Consider the following 27,128-nt stretch of genomic DNA (forward strand, 5'->3'; position numbering starts at 1 on the left):
TGCAGTGCCCGCTCAGCGCTATGCTGCCGGCCTCTACACCAGGAATAGACCTCGCCCACTGATTTTGAGTGTGATTCATGCTAGGGCACTTTGCGATACACAGTGTGGGAGATTGATTTTGAAAATCCTGCTGAAAAAAACAGCGGGATTTACTCCAGTTTTTACTTGAATTCGGCACTTAGAATTTTTTTGGGAGAATCCCACCCTGGATTTCTGATCCATGGTTAAAATTTTATAATTGCATGTTCAGCTTTGAGAGATTTCCGAAAATCTAAGACAGCACTTTTGTTGAACTTCTGTTCTTGATAGATTTGGCGGCATTCCGCAATAATGGCATTTGTGATCTCAGTATTTAAATTTTTGCAACAATTTGCCTGGGTTAACTGGTTCGACTCATCCCGCTTTAGTTCCATGTTCTTGGGCTTTGAAGCATTGACTTTAAAAAAAATTTATTCATGGGACATAGGCGTTATGGGCTGGTCAGCATTTATTGCCCATCCTTGAGGGCAGTTGAGAGTCAACCACATTGCTGTGGGTCTGGAGTCACATGTAGGCCAGACCAGATAAGGGCAGCAGACTTCCTTCCCTAAAGGATATTAGTGAACTCGATGGGTTTTTCTGACAATTGACAGTGGTTTCATGGCCATCAGTAGATTCTTAATTCCAGATGCTGCCTGCTTAGTAACAATTAATTTTTAAGTAGTTAGTTATTTTCCTTTACTTGGAGTGAGCTCATCACCATATACTCAGGCACCAACTCGGGAATTGGGTTCCTCCAACTGCGACTTAAAGGACAGTTTCTGATCACTGCAGTAGTTAACTTTATTCAGGGCGTGTGTTGTCCAGGAACTTTTAGTTCATTTTTGCTGGATAGGCTGGCTCTGCACACTCTGGTTATTGAAGCTGGATTTCCACAGGATTCAATTGAGTTTTCTGCTGCAGTGAGGAATTTAATTTCTGTCTTCAGCTTCCAAGCCTTTCTTTGGAGCTTTTCTCTGGTGATTTTCATCTGTGTCTTCACTTCTTGAACTTTTCATCATGTCATAATACTTCCTCGATTTTTCCTTCAGTTCTCCAGGATTTAAATTTTCTTCTGCAATGTCTCCGAGGTTTTGAATTATTCTACTCGCCGCCACCCTGTTACAAAGTGTTGAGCATGGTTCCCTGGTTTTATTAAGGTACTCATAGACTTAAGTATTTCAACAGTAAGTATTTATCAATTACTAGAAACTATATACCTAGGTATGGTAAACGTCCAGGCTAGAGCAGTCTCCATGATTGCTTCTGCACATGGCTCTGTTCAACACTACACTCATCTCTAGCTGCAGGTCATGTGTTCGCTTACGTCATTGTGTGGGCAGCACTTCAGTCCCACGTTAACACTATGTGCCAGATCCTTATACTACAACCTCTCTACTACCTTGCTTGAGCCAATACTGCCTTTATGTTGTTCAGACCACCTTACTAACTTGAGCAAGATCACCTATTTACAGTTCTGTAACATCACCCATGTTTGTTTATACCTCAGTCCATTTGCTGCAGAAACTTTCATCCAAGCCTTTATCAGCTCAAAACTCAACTATTCCAACACTCTTCTGAACAGCCTCCCATTCTTCACCCTCCATAAAGTTAAGCACATCAAAAACTCTGCTGTCGGTATCCTCTCCTACACCAAGTTCTGCTTCATTATTCTTGCTCTTGCTGACCTACATTGTCTCCCAGTATCCTAATACCTCATGCTTAAATCCCTTTCCAAACCCCTCCAAACTCTGTTTGGTTGACATAGTCTTTTATGCATCTCTACTTTCCTTTGTTTACCTTCATCTTCAACAAACTAGGCCCCATGCTTTTGGAACTCCCTTCCTAAACTCCTCTGGTTCTCCACCTCATATTCCCTCCTTGAAAGCCAGCCCCTTGCCACATTTTTGGTCACTTCTTCTAACATCTTTTTTGACTAACCATCCAGTGCATTTTTACTGTACCAGCCTTGAAACCCTTTGGGATGTTTTTCTACATTGAAGGTGGCATGTAAATGCAAGTTGGTATATTTCTGCTGACAACAGAACACAAATATAAAAAGGTTCCACCCCATCTTCAAGTTTCTTCTCCTTTTCTGAAATCTGTAAATGAGATCTGCTTAGTTCCAGGTGCTCTGCCTTAGGGGCTTTTCTTCAACTGCAAGGCCAAATAATGAATGCTGCCATATTAGTGATCAATGGCCAGGAGAGGGGGTGGCATCAGAGCTGTTTTAGATCTGTCCTAACCAATGATGATATGGTTCATTGTCCAACAGGGGTTATTAGGTAAATCAGGGCCAAGTATCAGGGCCCTGATTTACAATTTCGTCCATTAATTCAGGGATATTAGAGCTCAAACTGCAGTTCCTGCTGTGATGCCCTGGGTGATGTCAATGGACTCAAAACACATCAGGGATTCATCTGGCTCAATATTGCATCCTGTGATTGAATTACCCACTCAGCTGAATTTCCATGGCTTAAAATAGATATCAACATGCAAATTACATTTGCTTGTGCCAATAAATTTTAAGCAAAATTATTTTGAAACATATAGTATTGTCATGCTTCAGACTTTTGTGAGCATTTTCCACACAATTTAAGAAACTTATCTTTAAGTGTTAGGTTTTGAAACACATTTTTTGCCTCTCAGGGAGATCAAGTGATATGGGGAGTGGACAGGAAAGTGGAGTTAAGGCTAATCATATTGAATGGCAGAGCAGGTTTGCGGGATTGAATGTTCTACTCCTCCTCCTAGTTCTTACAACAGAATGGGTTTTACATAAGAACTTGAAATAGGAGCTGGAGTAGCCCATTTGGATCTTTGAGCTAGCTCTGCTTAAAAAGATCATGGCAAATCTTGTACCTCAACTGCACCGTTGCACATTATCCCCGTATCTCTTTATTCCCTGAGCAGCCAAAAATCTATTGGCCTTTGTCGTGAATATACCCAACAAATGAGAGTGCACATCTTTCTGGGGTAGAGGATTTCAAAGGTTCACAGTCCTTGGAATGAAAAAATAGCTCCCCATATCAATCCTACGTGGCCATTCTGAGACTGTGACCACTCCCATGTTCTAGACTCCCCTGCTGAGGAAACATTTTTTTGGTATCCACCTAATTTTTTATATTTCAATTGGATCACCTCTCACTCTTCCAATATGCAGGGAACTTAAGCCCAGGCTACACAATCTTTTCCCGTAGGATAATCTCGATATCCCTGGAACTATTCGACTGAACCTTCGTTGCACTACCCCCAGGAAAAGCTTAAATTAAAGCAAAATACTGCAGACGCCTGAATCTGAAACAAAAACAGAAAGTGCTGGAAAAACAGGTCTGACAGCATCTGTGAAGAGAGAATAGAGCCAATGTTCTGAGTCAAGACTCAGGAAAAGTTTGCCCATTCATAGGTAAGGAGACCAAAACTACACATGATACTCCTAGTATGGCCCCACCAATACCTTGCATAATTGTAGTAAGACTTCTCTACTGTTATACTCCAATCCTTTTTTAACAAGAACATTTTTTCCTTCCTAACTACTTGCCGTATGTTAACTTTGTTGTTTGTGTACAACTATAATGAAGTCACTCTGAATGTAGACATTTCCCAGTCTCTCACCATTTAAAAACCATTGTTTTATCTTTTCTACCAGAGTGGATAATGTAACACTTCATCACATTATACTACATTTGACATGTTCCTGTCCACTCATCTAACCTGTTTATATCCCTCTGCAGCCTTTTTGTCCTCACCACTTACCTTCTCACCTAACTTTGTATAATCAGCAAATTTAGATATGTTGTACTCTGTCCCCTCAAAGTCATTAATATGGATTGTAAATAACTTAAGGCCCAGGGACCGATCCTTGTGGTACCCATCTAGTTAGAGCCTGCCAACTCAAATGTCCCCTTTATTCCAGCTCTGTGATCTGTCCATTAATCAATCCTTGTTCCATGTTATTACCTCTAACGTGGAGATGCCGGCGTTGGACTGGGGTAAACACAGTAAGAAGTTTAACAACACCAGGTTAAAGTCCAACAGGTTTATTTGGTAGCAAAAGCCACACAAGCTTTCGAGGCTCTAAGCCCCTTCTTCAGGTGAGTGGCCACTCACCTGAAGAAGGGGCTTAGAGCCTCGAAAGCTTGTGTGGCTTTTGCTACCAAATAAACCTGTTGGACTTTAACCTGGTGTTGTTAAACTTCTTACTGTGATTACCTCTAACCCCATGAGTCCTAATTTTGTGTAATAACCTCTTATGTGGCACCTTTTCAATTTAAAAAAAATCCAAATACACTCCATCCACTGATTCTCCATTATCCATCCTATTACCTGCCTCCTCAAAATACTCTTAACAAATTCATCAATCATGAGTTCCCGGCCATAAACAGTGTTGATGCTGCTTAATCATATTATGATTCTCTAATACCTCAAGATTGCTGGCATTTGTTGGAATGTGCACTAAATCTATGCATCCTGGATAATCAGAAATATTGTGATAATTACATTCATTAGGTGGGTCGTGGGGAAGATGGAATGCTCCTTGCTCCTTTCCATTGAAACTGGCTTTATGTAAAGCTCAAAGGGAGGATGTGCAGAAGCAGAATTGTTTAGTAGCTCTTTTGGCAAGGGTTTAAGCTCAAGCCTCAATATTGTGTGGTATGCAGTCAGACAAAGAAATAGTGCAGAATACAGCATGGCTGTGCAGAGAGGCTGTTCTGCCCTAGGCCGTAGGTCAAAACACAGAAGAATTATGTTTTGAAGTAAAATGACCTATTAAAGTGGGATAGCATAGCACCATCATTATTTTACTTCATTATGATGAGATGATTGAATATAGAAATCTGATCAATACTATGACTCTGTTATGTCCATCTTCCTGGGAAAAAAACAAAGTTAATAACTCACAATAAGCCTCTGCTCACCAGGAAGTAATTTGGTCCACATTTGAAATGACTGATGAAATATATGCGTGAAAAATGGGATGATTCAAGCCAGATCATAAGGGAGAGCTGTTATTATATCCCTGGATTAAGCTATCATACAAATAGACAAAGTTCAGTGCGAGTCAACTTTCATAAAAGTTAGATGCTCAGATTGCTTAATGGAACAACAGGTCAAGAGGTATCACAGTGGATCTAAATGGATAAGAAAAACCTGATTTTGGTGGATTTGTTGCAATGATTGTTATTTTAGTATTAAAGTAGTGCAATATCCAGAAGAAAATGTACAGAATTCTAGGCTGACAATGCAGTTTTTCTCTATTTGTTAATACTGATTTATACTTCAATAATTTGATGATATCGCAAAATTTAAATCTTAACTCTATTGCTTTATTTTTGTTAAACCCTTAATCTTCAAACGTGACTACTGACACATATACAATCCATGAAAATCTCTACATTAATTGGATTAAAATTGAGGACAAGCTAAGAAAATATATTAAAAGTGGTGGTAAACCCATTATTTTGAATGGATCACGAATGAACATGCTGATCAGAAAATCTCACTTTATTTACCAATTCAGTATGGATCCTAATATTTTATTTTTAAACATAATATACTTTTTAAGAAGAATAAGTGTACATGCAACAGGAATTAATATTTTTAGCAGCAAACTAAACATTAAATACCTGCATTGTGTTTGGCCAGATATTTATCCTTGTATTGTTTCTTCTTCTTTCCAAACCAGGTACAGCTAGCCTGCTGCTCTTGTTTGGTCTTTTCCATTGCTATACATGCAACACGCCTTTTTGGGTAATCAAAAACAAAACAAATCAGGTCCTGGTTGCCATTGTCGGAAAGCATTGGGCAGCATTTAATGGAGGTGACGGAGAGGTGGGTCTCTTCACCTCTTTTTGGAAAAGTCTGCCAAATTAAATTCCAATCAGACACTCAACTGGGCTGTGGTGGGCTTTCCCATGGTCTAATGTCCCGCATGCTGAGAATTGCAGGCCAGAGACTGGCTGTTCTTCGTTATTCCACAGTGTCACTGGAGAGGCAGTCTACCCTGCAAAGTATTCCTCATTAACAGCTGCGGACTTGCACTGAAGTTGGCAGACTTGCCCCACGAGGGACTGTATGCAACAGTCAAGATGGAATCACATTCTCCCCATGTTTACGTGGGTTTCCTCCAGGTGCTCCGGTTTCCTCCCACAGTCCAAAGATGTGCAGGTTTGGCAAAGATAAATGTGCAGGGTACAGGGATAGGGCTGGAGGGTGGGCCTGGGTAAGATGCTCTGTCGGAGAGTTGGTGCAGACTTGATGGGCTGAACGGTCTCCTTCTGCACTATAGGGATTCTATGATGTCGTACAGTAGGACAGATCAATCACATATGGCAGCACTGGTATACAGTTGGGAGGGAATGGCTTTGCAAGTCCTCAATATCAGGCAAGGATACCTTGTGCTGATTAACACTTATACCCTCACTCAGCTGATGAATCAGTACCCTTTCATGTTGAACACTACCTGGAAGAAGCACTGAAGGTAGCAATGGCACTCTGTAAGGTATTGAACTCTCCCATCCAAAGAGTGACACGATAGCAGCACTACTGACCAAGCCCACAAGGATATATCTACCCGACTGAACCTGCTGCAGGTGATGAGAACCACCAAGAGAGAAAAATCCACCTGACCTTGTCCTAACCATCCACATATCCCAGATGCAGCCATCTGTGTCAGCTTTGGTAGGAATGATCACTGCACAGTCCTTTTAGTGACAAAGTCTCACCTTCACACTGAGGAAACCCACCATCATGTTGTGTGGCACTAACGCTGTGCTAAACTCTATCGATGTAGCAGCTCCATACTGGACATCCAAGGGGTGCTTTGGGCCATCAGCAGCAGAATTGTATTCAACCACAATCTGTAAGCTAATGGTCCGACATACCCTCACTCAACCACTATCATCAGGCCAGGGGACTAAACCTGGTTCAATGAAGACTGGAGAGCATGCCATGCATACCTAAAAATGAGGTGCCAACCTGGTGAAGCTACAACAAAGGACTACATGCATGTCAACAGCAGAAGCAGCAGGCTATAGACAGAGTTAGTGTCATACAATACTGGCAGGGCCATTCTGCTCCAGACCACATTACAGCTTTAGTCCAAACATCGACAAAAGAGCTGAACTCAAAAAGGCAGGTGAGACTGACTGCCCTTGACATCAAGGAGCCCTAGCAAAACTGGAGTCAATGGGAATTAGAGGGAAACTTTCAGTTGGTTGTAGTCATACCTAGCACAAAGAAAATGACTGCAAGAGGTTCTCAGGGTAGTGTTCTAGCTTAGCTTTGTTCAGCTGAATCATCAATGCCCTTAACCCCCCCCCCACCATAAGGTCAGAAGTGTGGATGTTTGCTGATTTTTGCAGCATTCACGAAAATTCGCAAATCCTCAGATTCTATAGTAGTTCATGCCCGCATGCAGCAAGACCTGGACAAATATCAGGCTTAGGCTGGTAAGTGGCAAGTAATATTCACACCACAAGGATTTGACCATCTCCAACGAGAAAGAATCTAGCTATCTACCCATGCCATTCAATGACATTAGCATTGCTGAATCCCCCACCATCAACATCCCAGGGAATTGCCACTGAGCAGAAGCTTAAACGGACCAGCCACCTAAGTATTATAGTTATAAGAGCAGGTCAGAGACTGGAATTTTGTGGTGAGTAACTCGCCTCCTAACTCTCCAAAGCCTGTCCACCATCTTCATGGCACAATTCAGGAGTGTGGTGGAACACTCTCCACTTGTCTGGATGAGTGCAGCTCCAATAACACTCAAGAAGCTTGATGTTATTCAAGGCAACGCAGCCTGCTTGATCAGCACCCCATCCACTACCTTAAACATTCATTCCTTCACCACTGATGCACAGTGGCTCCAATATACCACCTACAATACCATGCACTCCAGCAACTTGCCAAGGCTCCTTTGACAGCATCTTCCAAACTTGCAACTTCTACCACTTGGAAGAACAAAGGCAACAGATACATAGGAACACCAGAGCCTGCAAGTTCCTCTTCAAGTCAGACACCATCCTGACTTGGAAATATATCACCATTCCTACACTGTCCCTGGGTCAAAGTCCTGGAACTTCCTTCCGAACAACATTATGGGCGCATTTATACCACATGGACTGCAGCAGTTCAAGAAGATAGCTCACCACCACTTTCCCAAGGGCAATTATATAGTGGAGAATAAATGGTTCAGTCTTACCAACATTCATCTGAAGGAAAGTGCACATCATCTAAGATTGTGTGTGGCATAAACAGAGTGACAACAGCGAGGCAATGAAATGGTTGAGACAAGTTATGGGATGATAGGTAATATTTATAATATGGCATTCATTCATTGTCTTGATTGGGAAAAGCTATGATAGGCAATTAAGCAACTTGATGATAAAAGATGACTGAATAGACCTACCATTCTTGGAGTTCAGGAGAGGGAATGAGTCCAGCTGTACCATTTTTAGAATTTTCTAATTTGCCCTGCCACCAATTGTGATCATCCTTACTGATGATCTGTATGATTTCTCCAACTCGAAACCGGATCCCAGCCTCTTTACAAGGTATAAGGTCATCCTTTGATGGATCATATTCAAATTGTGCTCGAACATAAATCTGAGAGATAAATGAGATTTTATAAGAAAATGCAATATATGTTGGAACTGCATATCCGGGGAATTAAAACAAACACAAAACTGACAAAAAATCTATCAAATACAATAACACAACAGTAAATGTAGGGAAATATAAGCAATTCTAAGCATTTTCACTAATGTGCACTGCTTATGATTTCTACACAATCTGCTGATCAAAGGTTTAACATTTTCTATATCTTTAGATAGGAATCAGTAGCAATATTATATAGGGGAAGAATAGATAGAGGAGGAGGATCTGGCCCAATTTTCCAATGCTTCTTGAATATAGGAATGGTACTAGAAGATTGGAAAATTGCAAACACCCCTGTTTTAAATAGTGGAGAACGATAAACCCAGCAGCTGCAGGCCAATCAGCTGTATGCTGCTGGTGGGGAAATTTTGAGACACGATGATTTGGAACAAAATTAATCAGAATTTGAAAAAAATATGGGCTAATAATTGTAGGTTAACATGTATTTGTTAAAACTTAATTGATAAAGTAACAGAGGAGGTTGATGCGAGTATGATGTTGTGCTTATGGATGTTCAAAAAGCATGCACCAAAATGCCACATAATAGCTTTGTTAGTAAAATTAACATCCAGGGCAACACAATTACACAACTGACTAAGAAACAAAGTAGACAGAAGTGAACAGTTATTTTTCAGACTGTAGGGAAATATATAGTGTGTTCTCCAGGGGTTAGGTTTGGTGCCAGTGCTCTTTATAATGCATATTAATGACCATGACTTGGGTATACAGGACATAATTTAAAAGTTTCAGATGGCACAAGTTGTGAAATGTGGTAATCAATGTGGAGGATAGCTACAGACTTAATGAGATTAATTGGGCAGCTTTACCAAAAAGCCAGCATAGACACAACGGACTAAATGACTTCATTCTGTTCTGCATCATTTTACGATCTGCAATATTCAGACAGCTGCTGACAATTCTACTCAGGCCAGTTATAGACTTTGTAACATAATTAACTGAAAAGTTAAATACTTCAACATACAAAATATTGAATGAGAAATGGATTGACTGCTAGTACTAAGCTATGGATACTATAAAATTTCTATGGAGTTGAACTATTCACCTGTCGTCCTTTCGGTTGTGTAGTTGAGGGCAAGTCCTGTAGGATAAAGTCAACCCAAGGAAAAGAGATTTTCATTTCACCTTCAAAGCAAAACTTTGACAATTCTACCATATTTTGCATTTGTTATTTGTTTAATTACTGCAAAAGATTATGATACAATCAGGTGTTATAAGCATCAATTTGCATAATGCGTCAAGCCATTACATAAAATGATTTAACGAATAACTGGGCCAGGCTGCTTAGCAACAAGCTGTAGAAAGCAGTTACCAGCTGTGAATAGTAGTGCCCCACTCCCATTGCGTAATCTACATCTTCAACACAAGTTTACAACTGAGCTGCAGTAACAGTGTAGTAAATGTTCAATACAATGTACTCTAGATACTTTAATTATGAATAAACACAGTTACTGCTTTGAAGCATATATTGTTCTAATCAAGTCAGAGAAGGATTTAGGCTGTGTAAATCAAATTTACTAAATGCTAAATGGGTAATTTTGATTCAGATATTGAGTTGTGTTACTACATTATTTAAGTTATTTCTCCAGAATATTACCTATTCACTAACTTTAAATACATTTAATTCACCACCATCCTTGTAAATTATTTGTTCATATTTCCATTAGTTTCCTTTCCCATGCACTCTCCTCCAACTGAACGTGTAGGCAGATGCCCGTTTTTCGACTTCTCCCAATGCTATTCCTGGATTGGCCATAAGAAGGAAAATGAGTGTGACAAGAATTAATTTGTCTTTCAATTTCTTCCCCGTGAATGTGTTGTATTGACAAGATCTAGATTCATACATCTTGCACTTTAGTGCTCCCGGGTTATGGAGGGGAAAATTATCCACAGCTTACATATTCCCGATTACTATCCAGGATATTGAGTAGGACAGGATCAAATTCAGGTGTGTTTCCCTCCATGCAGGAATAAGCCTGCTGATGTTCTTTGTCTATATTCACACAGAAACATTATCCAGTTGGGTGATGGTCACTGTGGAACAGGAACTGAGCAAGGAAAACTGGCAGAACATAGGAGGGTGAAAAAAGTTTGTAAATTGACAATATCTCACTGACCATAGGAGTAAGGAAGAAACAGTAACATCCTAGTTATTTTGTTAAAATCATTACCTGATCTCTCAAATGTGTTCTTATAGTCCTGCAGAGCCCTGTTTGCCAATTGTACAAATTTAGTTAAAGAATTACTTTATGTTCCCTTTTTTTCAGGTAGAATAAATTATGAACATTTTGCAATAAATAACGTACGATTGATGTTCTTCCAGGAAAGCTCAATGCTGGTAAGATTAGAACTTGTGTTGAAAATGTACTAACAATTCCATATTCATCATTACTAATAGACAAAAAAATTATCTGTAGCATTGAATTGCCAGGCCAGGCTTCAGCTTCACATCGTAATGTGCATGTACCACGGCAGCAGTGGGCACACCAATTTGAGAACTCAGATAGCGGAAACCAAACCATAATTCTCAGAGCTCTCGTGTGAACCATGCGTTTAAAGACTTTGCTGTGATGCTGCACCAACTTTCAATTGGGCACCACCATTACACAAATTATTTCTCTTCACTTCTCCTCTGCCCTTTTTCATAAACAATCTAAGTGTAAAGGAATCTTTCCAGTTATTGATTGTGCCAATGCAATTTGGTAGCAAGATGCATTGGTAACCGATCCACAGCTGAAAACTGGTCTTCATAAATCACCAGGGAACAAATGATATTGCCAATGGCTTCTTTGCACTTGATGTTAAAAACTGGCAGGACTTTACTGTAAGAAATATTCTCTGGTACAAAGGTACTGGTCAACACTAAAACAATTACACCACTGGCAACAGAACTTTGGATTTGTGTTGTAAATGGAAGCCTTACCGAAACAGAATTATAAGTGCTGCTATAGCCGTTAGCTGGGGATTGTCTGGATGTGGAAGGGGAATCTCTCTGCAACGAGACAGAAGGTTCAGTAGCACCTTATATACACAACTGCAAACACGTCAGAATTTTACACACTGTTTTAAAGAACAGATTGAGGCCCAATTCAATTGTTTCTAAACAGGAATCATTTGCTCATTTTTTTTCCATGTATGTTAGTTGCATGTAATAGAATAAAACTTTTGGTTGCGATTTTAAAAATACATTTAGAATTGAATAGCTGCCAAGTAATGTTTCCCATTCACTGTTGTATTAAATTAAAAGCAAGTATAATGTGTAAAACGTTTAGAGGGCTTTATAGGGTTGCAACTGGGATGCTTGTGTGCCTGGTTGGAGAGTCCAGAACTAGCGGTCATGAGTCCCAGGAGAAGGGATCAATTACTCAGGACTTGGGAGGGGAGGAATTAATTGACTCAGTGTTGTGAATCTTTGAAATTGACTATCAAAGAGGGTTATGGAAACTCAGTCATGGGACACATTCAATGAATTTTTGGACACCAAGGGAATCAAGTGGTATGGGAAGTGCTGTTAAGATAGAAGATTGGATTTTATTGAATGACAGAGCAGGCTCAAGAGGCCATGTGGATTATTAATGCTCCTATTTTGTATGTTCTTAGTTAAACAGGGATCAAATCTGCATTCAGATATGGAGCAGAAATACATTTACAATATTTCAGAAAGATGAAATCAGGTTACTAGTTCTCATGCCAATTCTTCTATACCAGGAAATGGTGGCAAAGAATTTCTATCATATCTAGCATACAACATTAAGTTCAAAGGCTAAAAACTGATGAATAATAAAACGGAGAGTTATTTTAATACCAAATCCAAGTTGGAATATCAAAAGTGACTGATACAAAAATCGAATTTCTCAAATCCTGATATGAAACTTGCTCTATGTTATATTTTCCCCTTTTCCAAGCTTTTTCTTTCGAGTCATGCATATCGGAGGTGGTTTTACAGCGTTCATTTTTAAAAAAGTTTATAATTTATTTTGGAATGGGAATACGAGTTCTCCTGCTGGCCTTCTGAGTTTATAGAGTGAGTGGTTAAACCATACAGATCAGGAAGTTCCCAAGTTTGACTTCCAGACTGTGCTGAGTAAACTGATCTTAGCATAAGGGACCTGCTAGATCCCAGCACTGAGTCAGGAATGGAAAAACTGGCCAGAGGTTGTGCTCCTATTTGCTATCCAAATGCTCTTCAAATCCCACCGTGGCAGCTTGTGGAATATGAATTCAATTAATAAATCTGGAATATAAAGCTGGTCTCAGTAACTGTGATCATGAAACTATCACTGATGGTCTTAAAACCCATCTGGTTGACCAATGCCCTTTAGGAAAGGAAATCTGCTATCATTATCTGGCCAGACCTAGTCTGACGTGTGTGACTCCAGACCCACAGAAATGGAATTGACTTTTAACTGCCCTCTGAAATGGCCCAGCAAGCCACTGAGATCTATCAAACCATTACAAACTCCAAAATGAATGAAACCGGATGGACCACCTGGCATCAACCTAGGCACCAAAAAGAACAACAGTAAATCCAGCCCTATTGACCCTACAAAGTTTTCCTTATTAACATGTGGGGCCTTGTACCAAAATTGGGAGAGCTGTCCCACAGACTAGTGATCAAAAGCCTGACATAGTTATACCACCAAATCATGCCTTACAATGTCCCACTCACCACTATCTTTGGATATATAATTTCCCACTGTCAGGACAGATCCAGTAGAGTGGTGGCAGGGGGTATACAGATGGGAGAGACTTGCCCTGGAGTCTTCAGCATTAACCCCGGTCCCATGAGGTCTCATGGCATTGTCAAACATGGGCAAGAAAACCTCCTGCTGATTACCACCTACCATGCCCCTTCAGCTGATGAATCAATACTCCTCCATGTTGAATAGCAATTGGAAGAAGCATCGAGGGTGGCAGGTGCACATTATGACCTCTGGGTTGGGGACTATCACCAAGAGTGGTTTGGCAGCAGAACTACTGACCGAGTTGCCAGGTCCTAAAGGAAATAGCTGCTAGACTGTGTCTGTTAATGGTGATGAGGGAACGAACAAGATCTTGTCCTCACTAATCTACCTGTCTACGACAGCTTTGTCAAGAGTGACCACCAAACAGTCCAGGTGGAGACAAAGTTCCCTCTTCACATTGAGGATCATGTTGAGTGGCATTGCCATCATACTAAATGGGATAGATTTTGAACAGATCCGGCAAATCAAAACTGGATATCCATGAGGCACTGTATGCCATCAGCAACAGCAGAATTGTATTCAATCAATCGGTAACCTCATGACCTGCCATGTCCCCCCCACTACACTATTACCATTAAGCTGGGGGATCAAACCTGGTTCAAAGAGTGCAGGAGGGCATGCTAGGAGCAGCATCTAGCATACTTAAAAATGAGGCATTGACCAGATAAAGCTGCTACAACACAGGATTACTTGTGTGCAAAGTAGCAGAGCTGCATGTGACAGACAGTGCTAAGTGATCCCACAATCAACAGATCAGATCCAAGCTTTGTACTTCTGCCACATGCAGTTATGAATGGTAGTGGGCAATTAAACTAAAAGGAGGAGGAGGCTCCACAAATATCCCATCTGGGGGGTGGTACGGTGGCACAGTGATTAGCACTGCTGCCTCTCAGTGCTGGGGACCCAGGTTCGATTCCCGGTTTGAGTCACTGTCTGTGTGGAGCTTGCACATTCTCCCTGTGTCTGCATGGATTTCCTCCCACAGTCCAAAGATGTGCGGGTTAGGTGGATTGGCCATGCTAAATTGCTCTTTAGTGTCAGGGGGACTAGATAGGGTAAATGCATGGGGTTACGGGGATAGGGCCTAGGTGGGATTGTGGTCAGTGCAGACTCAATGGGCTGAATGGCCTCCTTCTGCACTGTAGGATTCTACGATTCATTGATGGAGAGCCCAGAACATCAGTGTAAAAGAGAAGGATGAAACATTTAGCCAGAAGTGCCGAGTGGATGATCCATCTTGGCCTCCTCCAAGGTTCTCAGAATCTCAGATGCCAGTCTTCAGCCAATTCGATTCACTCCATCTGATATTAAGAAATGACTGAAGGCAATGAATGGAGCAAAAACTATGGACCTCGACAACGTTCCAGCAATAGTACTGAACATTTTCCAAACCATGCCGCACTCCGAGCCAAGCTGTTCCAGTTCAGCTACAACACTGGCCTCTATCTGGCAATGCGGAAGATTGCCTAGGTATGCCTGTACACAAAAAGTAGGACATATCCAGCTCAGGCAATTGCTGCCCCATCACTCTTCTATCAATCAGCAGCGAAGTGATTGAGAGGTCACAACAATTGCTTGTGTTATCAATTATTACATATTAATAACCTGCTCACTGATGCTCAGTTTGGGTTCCACCAGGTCAACTCAGGTCCTGACCTCATTACAGGCTTGGTCCAAACATGGACGAAAATGCTGAACTCAAGAGATAAGGTGAGATTAACTGCCCTTGACATCAAGGCAGCATTTGACCAAGTGTGGCAACAAGGAACCCTGGTAAAACTGAATTCAATGGGAATCAGGAGGAGAAAACTCCGCTGGTTGGAGTCATGCCTAACACAAAGGAAGGTGGTTATGGTTGTTGGAGGTCAATAATTTCAGTCCCAGGACATAGCTGCCGGAGTTCCTCAGGGCAGTGTCCTAGGCCCAGCCATCTTCAGCTGCTGCATCAATAATCTTCCCACCAACATAAGGTCAGAAAAAGGGACATTCACTGATAATTGCACAATGTTCAGTATTATTTACGACTCCTCAGATACTGAAGCAGTCTGTGTCCAAGACTTGGACAATATTCTGGCTTGGACTGATAAGTGGCAAAGATGTGCAGGTTAGGTGGATTGGCCATGCTAAATTTCCCCTTAGTGTCAGGGGGACACTAATTTGTGTCACACAAGTGTCAGGCAATGAGTTTTTCCAATAAGATAGAATCTAACCATCGTGCCATGACATTCAATGGCAGTGCCATTATTGAAAGCCTCACTATCAACATTCTGGAAGTTACCACTGACGACGAAGTGAACTGTGCTAGCCATATACTGTGGCTTCAAAAACAGGTCAGAAGTTGGAAGTTCTGTGGTGAGTAACTCGCTCCCAATTCCCCAAACCCTGTCCATCATCTACAAAGCACAAGGAAAGAATGTAATGGGATACTTTCCACTTGCCTGGATGGAGCAGCTTCAACAACACTTAAGAGGCTTGATACCATCCAGGACAAAAACAATCTACAAGATGTATTGCAACAACTCCGCAAGGCTCCTTCAACAGCATCTTTCAAACCCGTGACCTCTGCCACCAGGAATGACAAGAGCAGCAGATGCATCGGAATACCACCATTTGCAAGTTCCGCCTGAAGCCACTCACCTGGAACTATATTGCCATCCCTTCAGTGTCATTGGATCTAAACTGTGGAATTCTCTTCCTAATAGCATTATGGGTGTATCTAAACCACATGGACTGCAGTGGTTTAAGACTGCAGTTCACCATCATCAACTTGAGGGCAAAGAGGGATGGGCAGTAAATGTTGGCCTGGACAGAGATGCCCCATGTTTCGTGAATGCATGAATAAATAAAAAATACACTTTTATATTTGGGGTTTCTGCAATTTGGGTGTGGGGAAAGAGATGTCTGTGTGCTGGCTCCCTGTGTTTACATTATTAAGACTGGTTTCCTTGACTGTTGGGAGAATAAATAGACCCACAAAAAAATGTGGTGATTTAGGCTTTGAACAAAAGTGATAAACATACAGGTGCCTCTAAAAATATCTGCACCAGAAAAACTAGAAGAGCAATAATGTTTAATCTCATGTGGTCCTTTCCATCTTCACCTATCTCCCCATCCAATAAAAGGTTGCATCTGTTTGCATTACACTTTCTCTTTTGTTATTTCAATTTTGCTTTTAAAATATCAATACAACCATTGTAGTTGCTGTACTAACTGAAGTACAGTGACACAATCCTGGTACAATTTCTGGGAATCTGGGTAAATTCTAAAATCTGAAAAGATCAAGGTAGTCTGGAACATCAGGACTGAACAGTGATGTGATTATCAAATGGGAAGGCAGATGAAACTGCAGGAACTTGATGGGTTTAAACATTTTTGTTCTTTTAATTATTCTAGTCTTGAAACAGAGCCAAAACATTCATGTTCTGATGCAGTACTGATGTAGCACTCATTTTCTACCACCAGAGGTAGCTAGTGAACTAAGCAAACATTTCAGGAAACTCCAGCTAGAGTTTGCAATCAATCCTGTTGGCTATTTTAATAGGATTCAGAGCCCAGAAATTCTAGGATTTTGAAACTAAAGTAAAGTAAAAATGAAGTTTCCCCAATCATAAAAGCACTAGCTCTGTTCAGTTGGCAACAGTCCATCTAGCCTGTGTGTCAGAAGGTTCAAAGTGGGTTGAAGTCTCATTCCAGGACTTGAGGACAAAAATGTAGACACACGCTCTAGTGGAGTACTGTCAGAGGTGCCGTCTTATAGGTAAGATGTTAAATTAAGGGCTTGTCAGCCCACTCAAGTAGACATGAAAGATTCTATGACAATATTTTGAAGAGTAGGAGAGTCAGTATTTATCCCTCAATCAATACTCTGATCATGACTCTTATGCTGTTTGAGAGAGCTTGTGCACAAAAGTACTTAAATAGCTGGAAAACAATTTGGTATGTCCTGAAGTCACTAAAGGTGCTATATAAATGTAATGCTTTATTTTCTTGAAAATCACTCGATGCAATTCTTTTGATGTTACCCATAGTGATTGAGAGTGATAGTGTTGCAGGTAAGTAGAAGACCGGAGGAGCCAAACTGAAGACGTTAGAGAGGGTGGAGAGAGGCAGAAGTAAAAGGGATGAAAATGGAAAAGGTTGGAAACACTCAGAAGTTAGGCAGCATAGATGATGAGAGAAAGAGAATTAATATTTCAGGTCCCTCTGTTCTAATGGATGGTCATAGTGTTCTCTCGCCACAAATGCAGTGTTTCTGATTTCCAAAATTCACTGTATTTTGCTTTTGTTTTTGAGGTGAGAGTGTGGTTGAGGTCATCAGAGAGGTTATATTTTACATTCCATTCATTGCATATTTGAAGATTTCTCATTGCTGATTTGAGGACCTGTTTGCTAGGTGATGGCTGGGTGATATTATCGCTAGACTATTAATCCAGAAACTCATGTAATGCTCTGGGGACCTGGGTTCGAATCCCGCAGATGATGGAATTTGAATTCATCAAAACTAATTAAGAATCTACTGATGATCATGAAACCATTGTCGATTGTTGGAAAAACCCATCTGGTTCACTAATGTCCTTTAGGGAAGGAAATCTGCTGTTCTTACCTGGTCTGGCCTACATGTGACTCCCAGAGCCACAGTGGACTCTCTGAAATGGCCTAGCAAGCCACTCAGTTCCAGAGCAACTGGCCAGCCAGTGACACCCATGTCTCACAAATGAATTTAAAAAAAAACTTGCATCATTGACCTGTACCCATGAAGAAATGGCTGGAGTCAAACCAAATTCATTTCATACAGGATGTTGAAATATAGCAGGCTGATACAAAGCATACTCAAATGCAGGTCATTGAGGTGTTGTTTCATGGTGCATATAGTCTAGAGACACATATAAAATAATATAGTTCATGTAACCTTAGTCACTGGATAATTGGCAAAGTTTACCCTGTCCATGTCGGAATTGTATCTATGTATTAAAATCCTCGAGTTGGTAGCGCAGTCATGCCCCCCTCGTCTCTGAGGCATATATTGAAATCTACAGATAATGCTTGTTCCAGAGGAGGCAGTGTAACCTTCTGCAGCCTGTCACAACAAACAAAGCTAAAAGACATATTTTGTTTAACTGTGAGCAAAGCCACAGGAGATTTACTAGTTAGTAATTACAGGTATAGCCAATATAAAATAGAAAATAAATTAATTTGGATCAAAGGAATTTATGGAGTTCCATTCAAGTAAACACCTAACCACTGACACAATCCAAATTCACCTGTATTTTCAATTAGCAAAAAATCAAAACTTTTTTACCTCTGGTATATTAGTGAAGAAGGAATTGAATCGTGAAGTCCACTCATCTATTCCGTTATCTTTGTTATAAAATTGGTGTGCATAGTGAACCATACAGGCAAAACCAACAGAAAGCTTGAACAATCACCAGTCAGCACGCAGTTAGTCATCAAAATGGGGGAAGTATACAAAAAATATATTTTTAAAAAATTTGTTACCTCACAGGAAGCAGATTGAGTGCGATAACTTGGCACAATCTTGAAGGTGATACTTCCTCGCATTTCTCTCTGGAAAAGAAAAAATGAATATCTATTAAAACCCTAGTCTGGCATTTAAACATTACCTGCAAGTTGAAACGACTACGTTTTAGCAACCTAGGTTGTGCTGTACAGTTCCACAACAAAGTTTTATGTTTTTTTAATTCATTCATGGGACGTGGGCTTCATTGGCCACCTGTAACTGCCCTTGAGAACGTGGTGGTGAACTGCCTTCTTGAACTGCTGCAGTCTATGTGGTGCAAGTATACCCACAGTGCAATTAGGGAGGGAATTCCAGGATTTTGACCCAGCAACAGTTAAGGAACGGCGTTGGCGTTCCCATAGATCTGCTGCCCCCGTCCTTCTAGATGGTAGTGGTTGTGGATTTGGAAGGTACTGTAGAAGGAGTCTTGGTGAGTTCCGGCAGTACATCTTGTAGATGGTACAGACTGCTGCCAATGTGTGTTGGTGATGGAGGGAGTGAATGTTTGTGGAAGGGATGTCAATTAAATGGGCTGCTGTGTCCTGGATGATGTTGAGCTTCTTCAATGTTGTTGGAGCTGCACTCACCCAGGTAAAAGGAGAGTATTCCATCACATTTCTGCCTTGTGCCTTGAAGATTGTGGATAGGCTTTGGCAGGTCAGGAGCTGAGTTACTCGCTGTCGGATTCCTAGCCTCTGATCCGTTCTTGTAGTCACAGTATTTATATGGCTAGTCCAGTTCAGTTTCTGGTCAATGGTAACCCCTAAGATGTTGATATTGGGGGATTCAACAGTGTCATTGAATGTCAAGGGGAGATGGTTAGATTCTCTCTTGTTGGAGATGGTCATTGTCTTGCACAAATGTTACTTCCACTTCTCAGCCCAAGCCTTGATATTGTCCAGGTCTTGCTGCATTTGGACAATCTGAGTATCCGAGGAGTTGCAAATGGTGTTGAACATTCTTCAATCATCAGCGAACGTCTCCATTTCTGATCTTATGATGGAAGGAATGTAATTGATGAAGCAGCTGAAGATGGTTAGGCCAAGGACACTACACTGAGGAACTCCTTGCAGTGGAATTCTGGAGCTGAGATGGTTGACCTCCGACAACCTCAGGCATCTTCCCTTGTGCTAGGTCTGACTGCAACCAGCAGAGAGACTCCCTCCCTGCCTCCCAATACTCCTGCTGAGGTCAAACCAGTGTTTTATAAAAGTTTTGTCATAACTGTCCACCTTTCGTACTGTCAAGGTGAACAACCAGAGAACATAGCCCATATCAGTATCATCCGGGATGGGATACTGCATGTAGATTTTAGGAGATAGGAAAGAGACTTGTAAGAAGGTAGTTGCCTCCAGATTATTCCTGGTGCCATAATATAGAAATAGGAAGATAGAACAGATAAATGGGTGTCTGAAAGGCTTTAGATTCCTGGGATACCGGGACAGGTTCTGGGGGCGATGGGAACACGCAGGTTTTACCTCATCAGGGCCAGGACCAATGTCTGCATGGGATGAATTGCTAGTGCCATAGGAAAGGTTTAAATTCACTTGGTGGGGGTTGAAGAATGGGAACCAGAAACCATAATATCAGAAGCAATAAAAAGGTACACAAAAGATTGGGAGAGATAGATAGAACTGGAGTAAGAAATAGTAGGATATTAAGTGCAGTCAGAGGAAATAGAGCAAGATGTAATTCAGATATGCATTTAAATGCATCGAGTGTGGGAAAGGAGGTTAGTCAGCTGCAGGTGCAACAAGCCACACAGGAATATGATGTTGTGATGAAGACCTGGCTCTAACGGGCAGAATTGGGCACTAAAGATTCCTGGTTAAAAATAATCAGGAAAGATAGGAAAGAAAAGGCAGGAGGTGTGACAGTATTGTGGAGAATATCACAGTATTCGAGAGAGGGGATTTCCTGGAGCAATCAATGACATAATCTATTTGGTTGGAGTTAAGAAACAATAGAGGTGCTAGTACTCTACTGGGTGTATTCTATAGGTCAACAACTGGTGAGAAAGATTTAGAGGAGCAAATCTGCAGGCAAATTACAGAGAGGTACAAGACTGTAGTAAGGGGTGGTAATGGCTTAGTGGTATTGTTACTGGACTCATAATCCAGAAACCCATGGTAATGCTTTGAGGACCCAGGTTCGAATCCCACCATGGCAAATGTTGAGATTTGAATTCAATAAAAATCTGGAATTAAAAGTCTCATGTTAACCATTAAACCATTGTCAATTGTCATAAAAACCAACCTGGTTCACTAATATCCTTTAGGGAAGAAATCTACTGTTCTTACCTGGTCTGGCCTACATGAGACTCCAGATTCACAGCAATATGGTTGACTCTTAACTGTCCTCTGAAATAACCTAAAAAGTCATTCAGTTCAAGGGCAATTAGGGATGGGGATTAAATGTCAGTCTTGGCAGTGATGCCCATATCCCATTAACAAATTTAATTACACTAACATAAACTGGGATAGCTATTATGTAAAGAACAGAGGAGGAGGCGAGGAGAATTTTCTTGATCAGTACATTCCGGATCCAGCGAGAATATGTTTCTGGAGAATGAAGTGTGCAAAGCAGATCAAATGTCAGTTAGGGAATATTTAGGGAACGGTGATCATAGTATCAAAAGGACAGTGGGCAATCCAGAGTAAAGTTACTCATAGGGTCATGGAAAAAGCCAAAAAGAAATCCAGAGTAAAAATTGGATGACGGTCAATTTCAATGGGTTGAGAACAGAGCTGTCTCTGGTAAATTGGAATGAAAGATTGGCAGGCACTGACGAAAAGTCATCCAGACTCGAAACGTTAGCTCGATTCTCCACAGATGTTGGCAGACCTGCTGAGATTTTCCACCATTTTCTGTTTTAGTTGTTGTAAATTGGAATGAAAGATTGGCAGATCAATGAGCTGATTTAAAGAGGAGCCGGTTTTGGTATATTCGATGTACATTTGAGGAATAGGTAGGGCAACCAAAACCAGAGCTTCCTGGATTTTTGAAAGAAATACTAAGTACTTTGATCAAAAAAGGGTGCATATTGACAAATGTCAGGATGATGATTCAAATGAGAATCAGGCTGACTACAGAAAGATTAATTGCAGGGAAAAGGGGCAATGTAGAAGGACAGAACAAAGAGAATGAAGAGGAGACAGGAGACAAAGAGGAATCCAAAAGTTTTCTATAGGGATATAAATAGTAAAAGGGTGGTTAGAGGACTGTGACCAATTATGGACCAAAAAGTGGATTGTATGGAGGCAGAGGGTATGGATGAGGTGCTAAATAAGTACTTTGCGCTTGCTTTTACCAAAGAGGAGGTGGTAATTGAGCGATTGGATTGCTAAAAATGGATAAAGAGCTTTTAGAAAAGTTGACTGTACTTAAAATTGATAAGTTAACAGGACCCGATGACATGCATCCTTGGATGTCAAGGGAAGGATAAGCAGAAATTGTGAAGGAGCTGGCCATAAACCTCGAAGCCTCCTTAGATATGGGGGTAGTGCCAGAAGACTGGAGAATTTCAAATGTTACATCCTTATTCAAAAAATGGTGCAAGGAAATACCCAGCTATTATAGGTCAGTCAGTTCAACCTTGGTAGTTGGTAAGCTTCTAAAAATGATAATCGGGAACAAAATTAACAGTCATCTGAACAAAGGAGGTTAAATTACGGATTTGTTAAAGGTAAATTGTGTTTAACTAACTCAATTGAATTTTTGATGAGGTAACAATGAGGGTTGATGAGGGTAATGTGGTTGATGTGGTGTATTTGGACTTTCAAAAGACATTTGATAAAGTGCTTCATAACAGGTTTGTCAGCAATTTGGAGGCCCATGGAATAAAAGATACAGAGGCAGCATGGATACAAAGGAGCAATAGAGGTAAGCAGCTGTTTCTTGTACTGGAGGTAGGTAAAATGGTGTTCCTCAGGGATCAGTCCTCAGATTACTGCTTTTCTAAATCGACATTAATGATCTAAACTTGGGCGTCCAGGGCATATTTTCAAAATTTAACATATGGCAAAATGGTCTAAATGTGATTCCAATGCCTGTCATAGAGGTTAACGAACATTATGTGCACCATAAGACAGCACATTTCCCAATATTAGAGACACCATTTTAAAAATTCATTCATGGGATGTGGACATCGATGGCTGGACCAGCATTTATTGCCATCGCTAATTGCCCTTAAATTGAGTAGCTTACTAGGCCATTCCAGAGGGCACTTAAGAGTCATATTTTGAAGTCACATGCAGGCCAGTAGATTTCCTTCTGCAAAGGGCATTAATTGACTAAATGGTTTTTTACAACAATTGACAATTAGACTTAACCAGCTTTTTATTGATTCAAAGGTCCCCAGAGCATTAGCCGGGGTCTCTGGATTACTAGTCCAGTAGCAATACCACTACTCCACCGCCTCCCTGTAATCTTATTAACTGGATAACTGGCAAAGTTCCCTGAAGGAGAAATTTTTGATGATTTCTAAAAGCCTATCTTGTAGAACAGAGGATTAGAGGTTAATGAAACTATTAAGCCATTGCTGTTTAGCACCAGTAAAAGTGATTTGGCCAATCCGATATACTATTTAAAATACAGAGTGTACACAAAATTCACAAAGTTGGGGTAGTGAAGAAAGGAAGGCAATAAGAAAGAGACAGAGTTACTTTTGCCTGATTCTAAACAGGTCTACTTCCTAATAGAATATGAGCAGAATATTTGGGATTGAAACAATGTAGGAGGCCAGGGAAAGTGTAGGTTTGAGTGTAAAAGAGGGAGATCAAGATTAGTTAAACTGCACAAATGAAAGGTATATGCTGCAGATCCACTGGACGCTGACATGTTCCCTTCTGTTGTTAAGGATGCTCTTGCAGGCATGCCTTGCATAACCAAACAGGCCCCACTGAAGGGAATGGGTCAGATTCAAGGCAGTATCAGGGAGACCCTGTCCCACTTTGATATTAACTAGAAAGAGGAGAATCCAGCCCTTTGCATCTATCCATTAACTCAGGGTTTCTGGTTACTGTGAGCATAGTCTAGCTTTCGTCACTAGGTATGATCCACATATCTCCTTGCACAGTAACCACTGGCTCGGAATTATGGAGCATTGCTTCTTCAGTGACCACATTTACAAAATACAATCCAGAATACAGTCTTCATCCTCTCTTATGGCTGTGGAGTATGGCCAATTGATCCTTGAGCACAATGATCCTTTGTGTCCAGAAGCTCGACTTTCTGATGGGAAATGTGCTGATGGTGGATACACTGACATGAGAGCTGACATATTAAATTCCACTGTGCTATTAAGGCTGTACTGGCCTTTGGATCACAAATTGTTAACTCCCCAAAATGTATGAACTATCTGTGATATTGTTCAGGTCAAACTGGTTGGCATAACAGCACCCTCAGAATCTTGGATAATGGATTAGTTTGAGGTATGGGAATCATCACTACACTTCTTATATTTGCATTAGTAATATTAAAATTAACACATACACAAGACACACGAGGAAGGGAAACTCCTTACTCAAGATTTGATTGGAAGTGCAGTGAGACAACGCTCAACAGGGAGCTAGGAGAGGCAGGTTTTAAACTTACCCTGTGATGGAATAAATGCAGTACACAGATTTGAGAGGCCGGAGCAGTGTAACATTAATAAGAGTTTAGTTTTCTCTACAGTCAGTGGAAAGCTACAAAAGACTCAAAGCAGAAGAATGAATGGATGTAGTTTGAAGTGTTCAAGGTTACTGGCAGCTAATTTCAGAGATTATTAGTTTTTGTAAGTTACGTTTCTCTTAGTCTCGAGGCAGAATTTTCCAGTTTTGTGACCAATTGCGGTTGTTCCGGCAGCGACCTTCCTGCTGGCCAGAATGGGGAAACTTGCGCCCGATTCCAAGCTTGGAAGCTAATTAATTATGCACAGGCAAGTATTGGGTTGAATCACTTGGAGGGCTGGGAGCTGATATGTCTGCCTGCCATCAGCTGGCGGGTTGAAAGGTCCTGGTGTCATATTTAAATGCCAGTTCAACACACACATCCCACTCTCTCCAGCCCACATCTTCACAGAAAGTCAAATATGTCCTCAAGCCTGAAGTAAAAGGCTAGAAGCCTCTAGAAGAAGGATGCACCCCAATACAGCCACCTGGCCTCTGAGGTCTTGATCAGATGAGTCCGAGCACAAAGGCCCAGGGATGGTTCGAGGAAGCATAAAAACCTCACATCTCTGGCCCTGGAAGTTGTTGCCCAAGAGGTAAATGCATGTTTTTTTTTTACAGGGGAGGCCGAGACCACTGCCCTGATCAAATCTGAGGAGGCTGCAGCTGAACTTGCTAGGGAGGACAGGGAACACTCCTGTGGGGAAGGGGAGATTGGCCTCTCCCAACAACCTGGTACAGATCACAGCTCCACCAATTCATCAAATCCCGACAACCACATTGAGTCACATGTAGTTTTTTTTTACCGCTTATGGTTATCAACTAAAACTCTATTCTTCATTTATAGGCACCAGTAGATCCAGACCTTCCACGCAGCTGAGCAGCACTCTGTCCCAGAGCATGTTTGAGGATGAAGAGGCCCACAAAGAACTGTCACAGAAACACTCATCTTGGGTGGGATGAAGCTCTAGATTAGACTCAGGGTCACTTTCTGAAGAACACTTCACTGGCACGTCCCGGCAACAGTCAGAGGCAAGGACAGCCCAGGTCTCCTCTGCCACTCATAGGGCTGTTGGAGACCAGCCACCTGCTTAGTCCCAGCAGATGATGAACTCATGATGAAGCAGCTGCCAACTCAATGCTGGAGATGCAACGACAGGCAGTGGAACATCTGGCAGTGATTCGGCAATAACACAGCAGATTAGAATGTACGATGGAGAAATTTGTCCTCATTCTGTCTGATGTCATGGTTCCAAAATGCAAATGCCACGAGGTGATCACGGGAATGTTGGTGAGCACCATGGAGACTTTGGTCTAGTAGGTCTTGCCCAGTTTGTGCTCAGCCCTGCACTCCATGGTCTCACACTCTGGTGGGCACCATCAGGATGTAGGTGACATGAGGATGAGGCACCTTGATCTCCCACCAAGCACAACAGCTCCTGCAGGAGTCAGGCCCTTGAGCACCCACAGTGAGGCTGAGTGTCAGCCGGACTTCCTGGGACTTATTCTGAAGACACCCTAAGGGTATGCAGCTGCTTATAATTCTGTGCCCACACCCATCAGTAGGCACGCTTCTGTCACTGAGCAGGAGACCCTTATCAGATTGGGGCTCTCTGGACTTTGGGCCACCAGAGGACATCACCAAGGTCATCACAGCAACAGGATGTAGCAGTGAGAAGGCTGCCTCCACTTCTGCTGTGGATGTCAGGGCTGCATCTAGGCAGAGCAGTACTGCTTAGGAAGGTAAAATTTTGATGTCAACTCTGGTTCACGGGTGTGCAATCATTGTAAATAAATTGCGCTTTTGTGAAATCATTTGATGGGTGTGTGAATGTTCTGGTCAACTGAAGGTGTAACTGAAGGTACACTGGAATCCTCTTGTGAGATTTAGCCTCCCACTCAGTGATAGCGTCCCACTCTGAGATGAACATTCATGTGATGCCAACCTCAGTTGGAATGGTCTCCGTATCCTTGGTGTGTTGTCAGGTGATGTGTTTAAATCTTTATTAAAAGCATGGTTGGAACCATTTCTTACCCTTCTTCCTCAAGGAACACCATTGAGTGAGGGCAGCTTATCAACAATACAATAGCGGCATTTGGGTCTCCTCAGTCCAAACAAAAGACATGCACTTTGGGATGAAACCAGTGAATTATGCGTCTCCCTTTAACAGTGCTAATGAGAGGATTGGCTTTCAGTTATTTCCTGGGCAAAGGTGTCTTCCTCATCATAACAGACCGGATTCCTGTCTGCTCTTGCTGCACCATAAGATTAGAAGGTGCCCTATAGATCAGCATAGCAGTCCCCTTATACTGCCTTAACCTTCCCGGACAGAATTGCTGTTACTTCTGTTTTCACTGAACACCATTACTCTGAGTCTGCAAAATGGTGCTGCTATACCTGTACTTCAGGGCCATAGAATCATAGAGTTACAGCATGGAAACAGGCCCTTCGGCCCAACTTGTCCATGCTGCCCTTTTAAAAAAAAAAAACCCGTAAGCTACTCCCAATTGCCC

General features: G+C 41.5%; 1 protein-coding gene across 4 annotated transcripts in view; it reads right to left on the reverse strand.

Annotated features, from left to right (window-relative positions):
- Nucleotides 1-27,128, reverse strand: part of caska (calcium/calmodulin-dependent serine protein kinase a) — a 405,920-nt gene that overhangs the window by 34,249 nt on the left and 344,543 nt on the right. Inside the window, exons 17-21 of one of the 4 annotated variants that reach the window (XM_078232610.1) lie at nt 18,942-19,010; nt 11,624-11,692; nt 9,746-9,781; nt 8,435-8,631; nt 5,646-5,761 (exon numbers count right to left, since the gene is read on the reverse strand). In XM_078232610.1, coding sequence (XP_078088736.1) covers nt 5,646-5,761; nt 8,435-8,631; nt 9,746-9,781; nt 11,624-11,692; nt 18,942-19,010 — 487 coding nt within the window. The remainder of the gene's footprint in view (nt 1-5,645; nt 5,762-8,434; nt 8,632-9,745; nt 9,782-11,623; nt 11,693-18,941; nt 19,011-27,128) is intronic. The other 3 variants (XM_078232612.1, XM_078232611.1, XM_078232613.1) reach the window with 3 other exon arrangements.

This window comes from Mustelus asterias, chromosome 17, assembly GCF_964213995.1.
Source record: "Mustelus asterias chromosome 17, sMusAst1.hap1.1, whole genome shotgun sequence".
Lineage (NCBI taxonomy): Eukaryota > Metazoa > Chordata > Chondrichthyes > Carcharhiniformes > Triakidae > Mustelus > Mustelus asterias.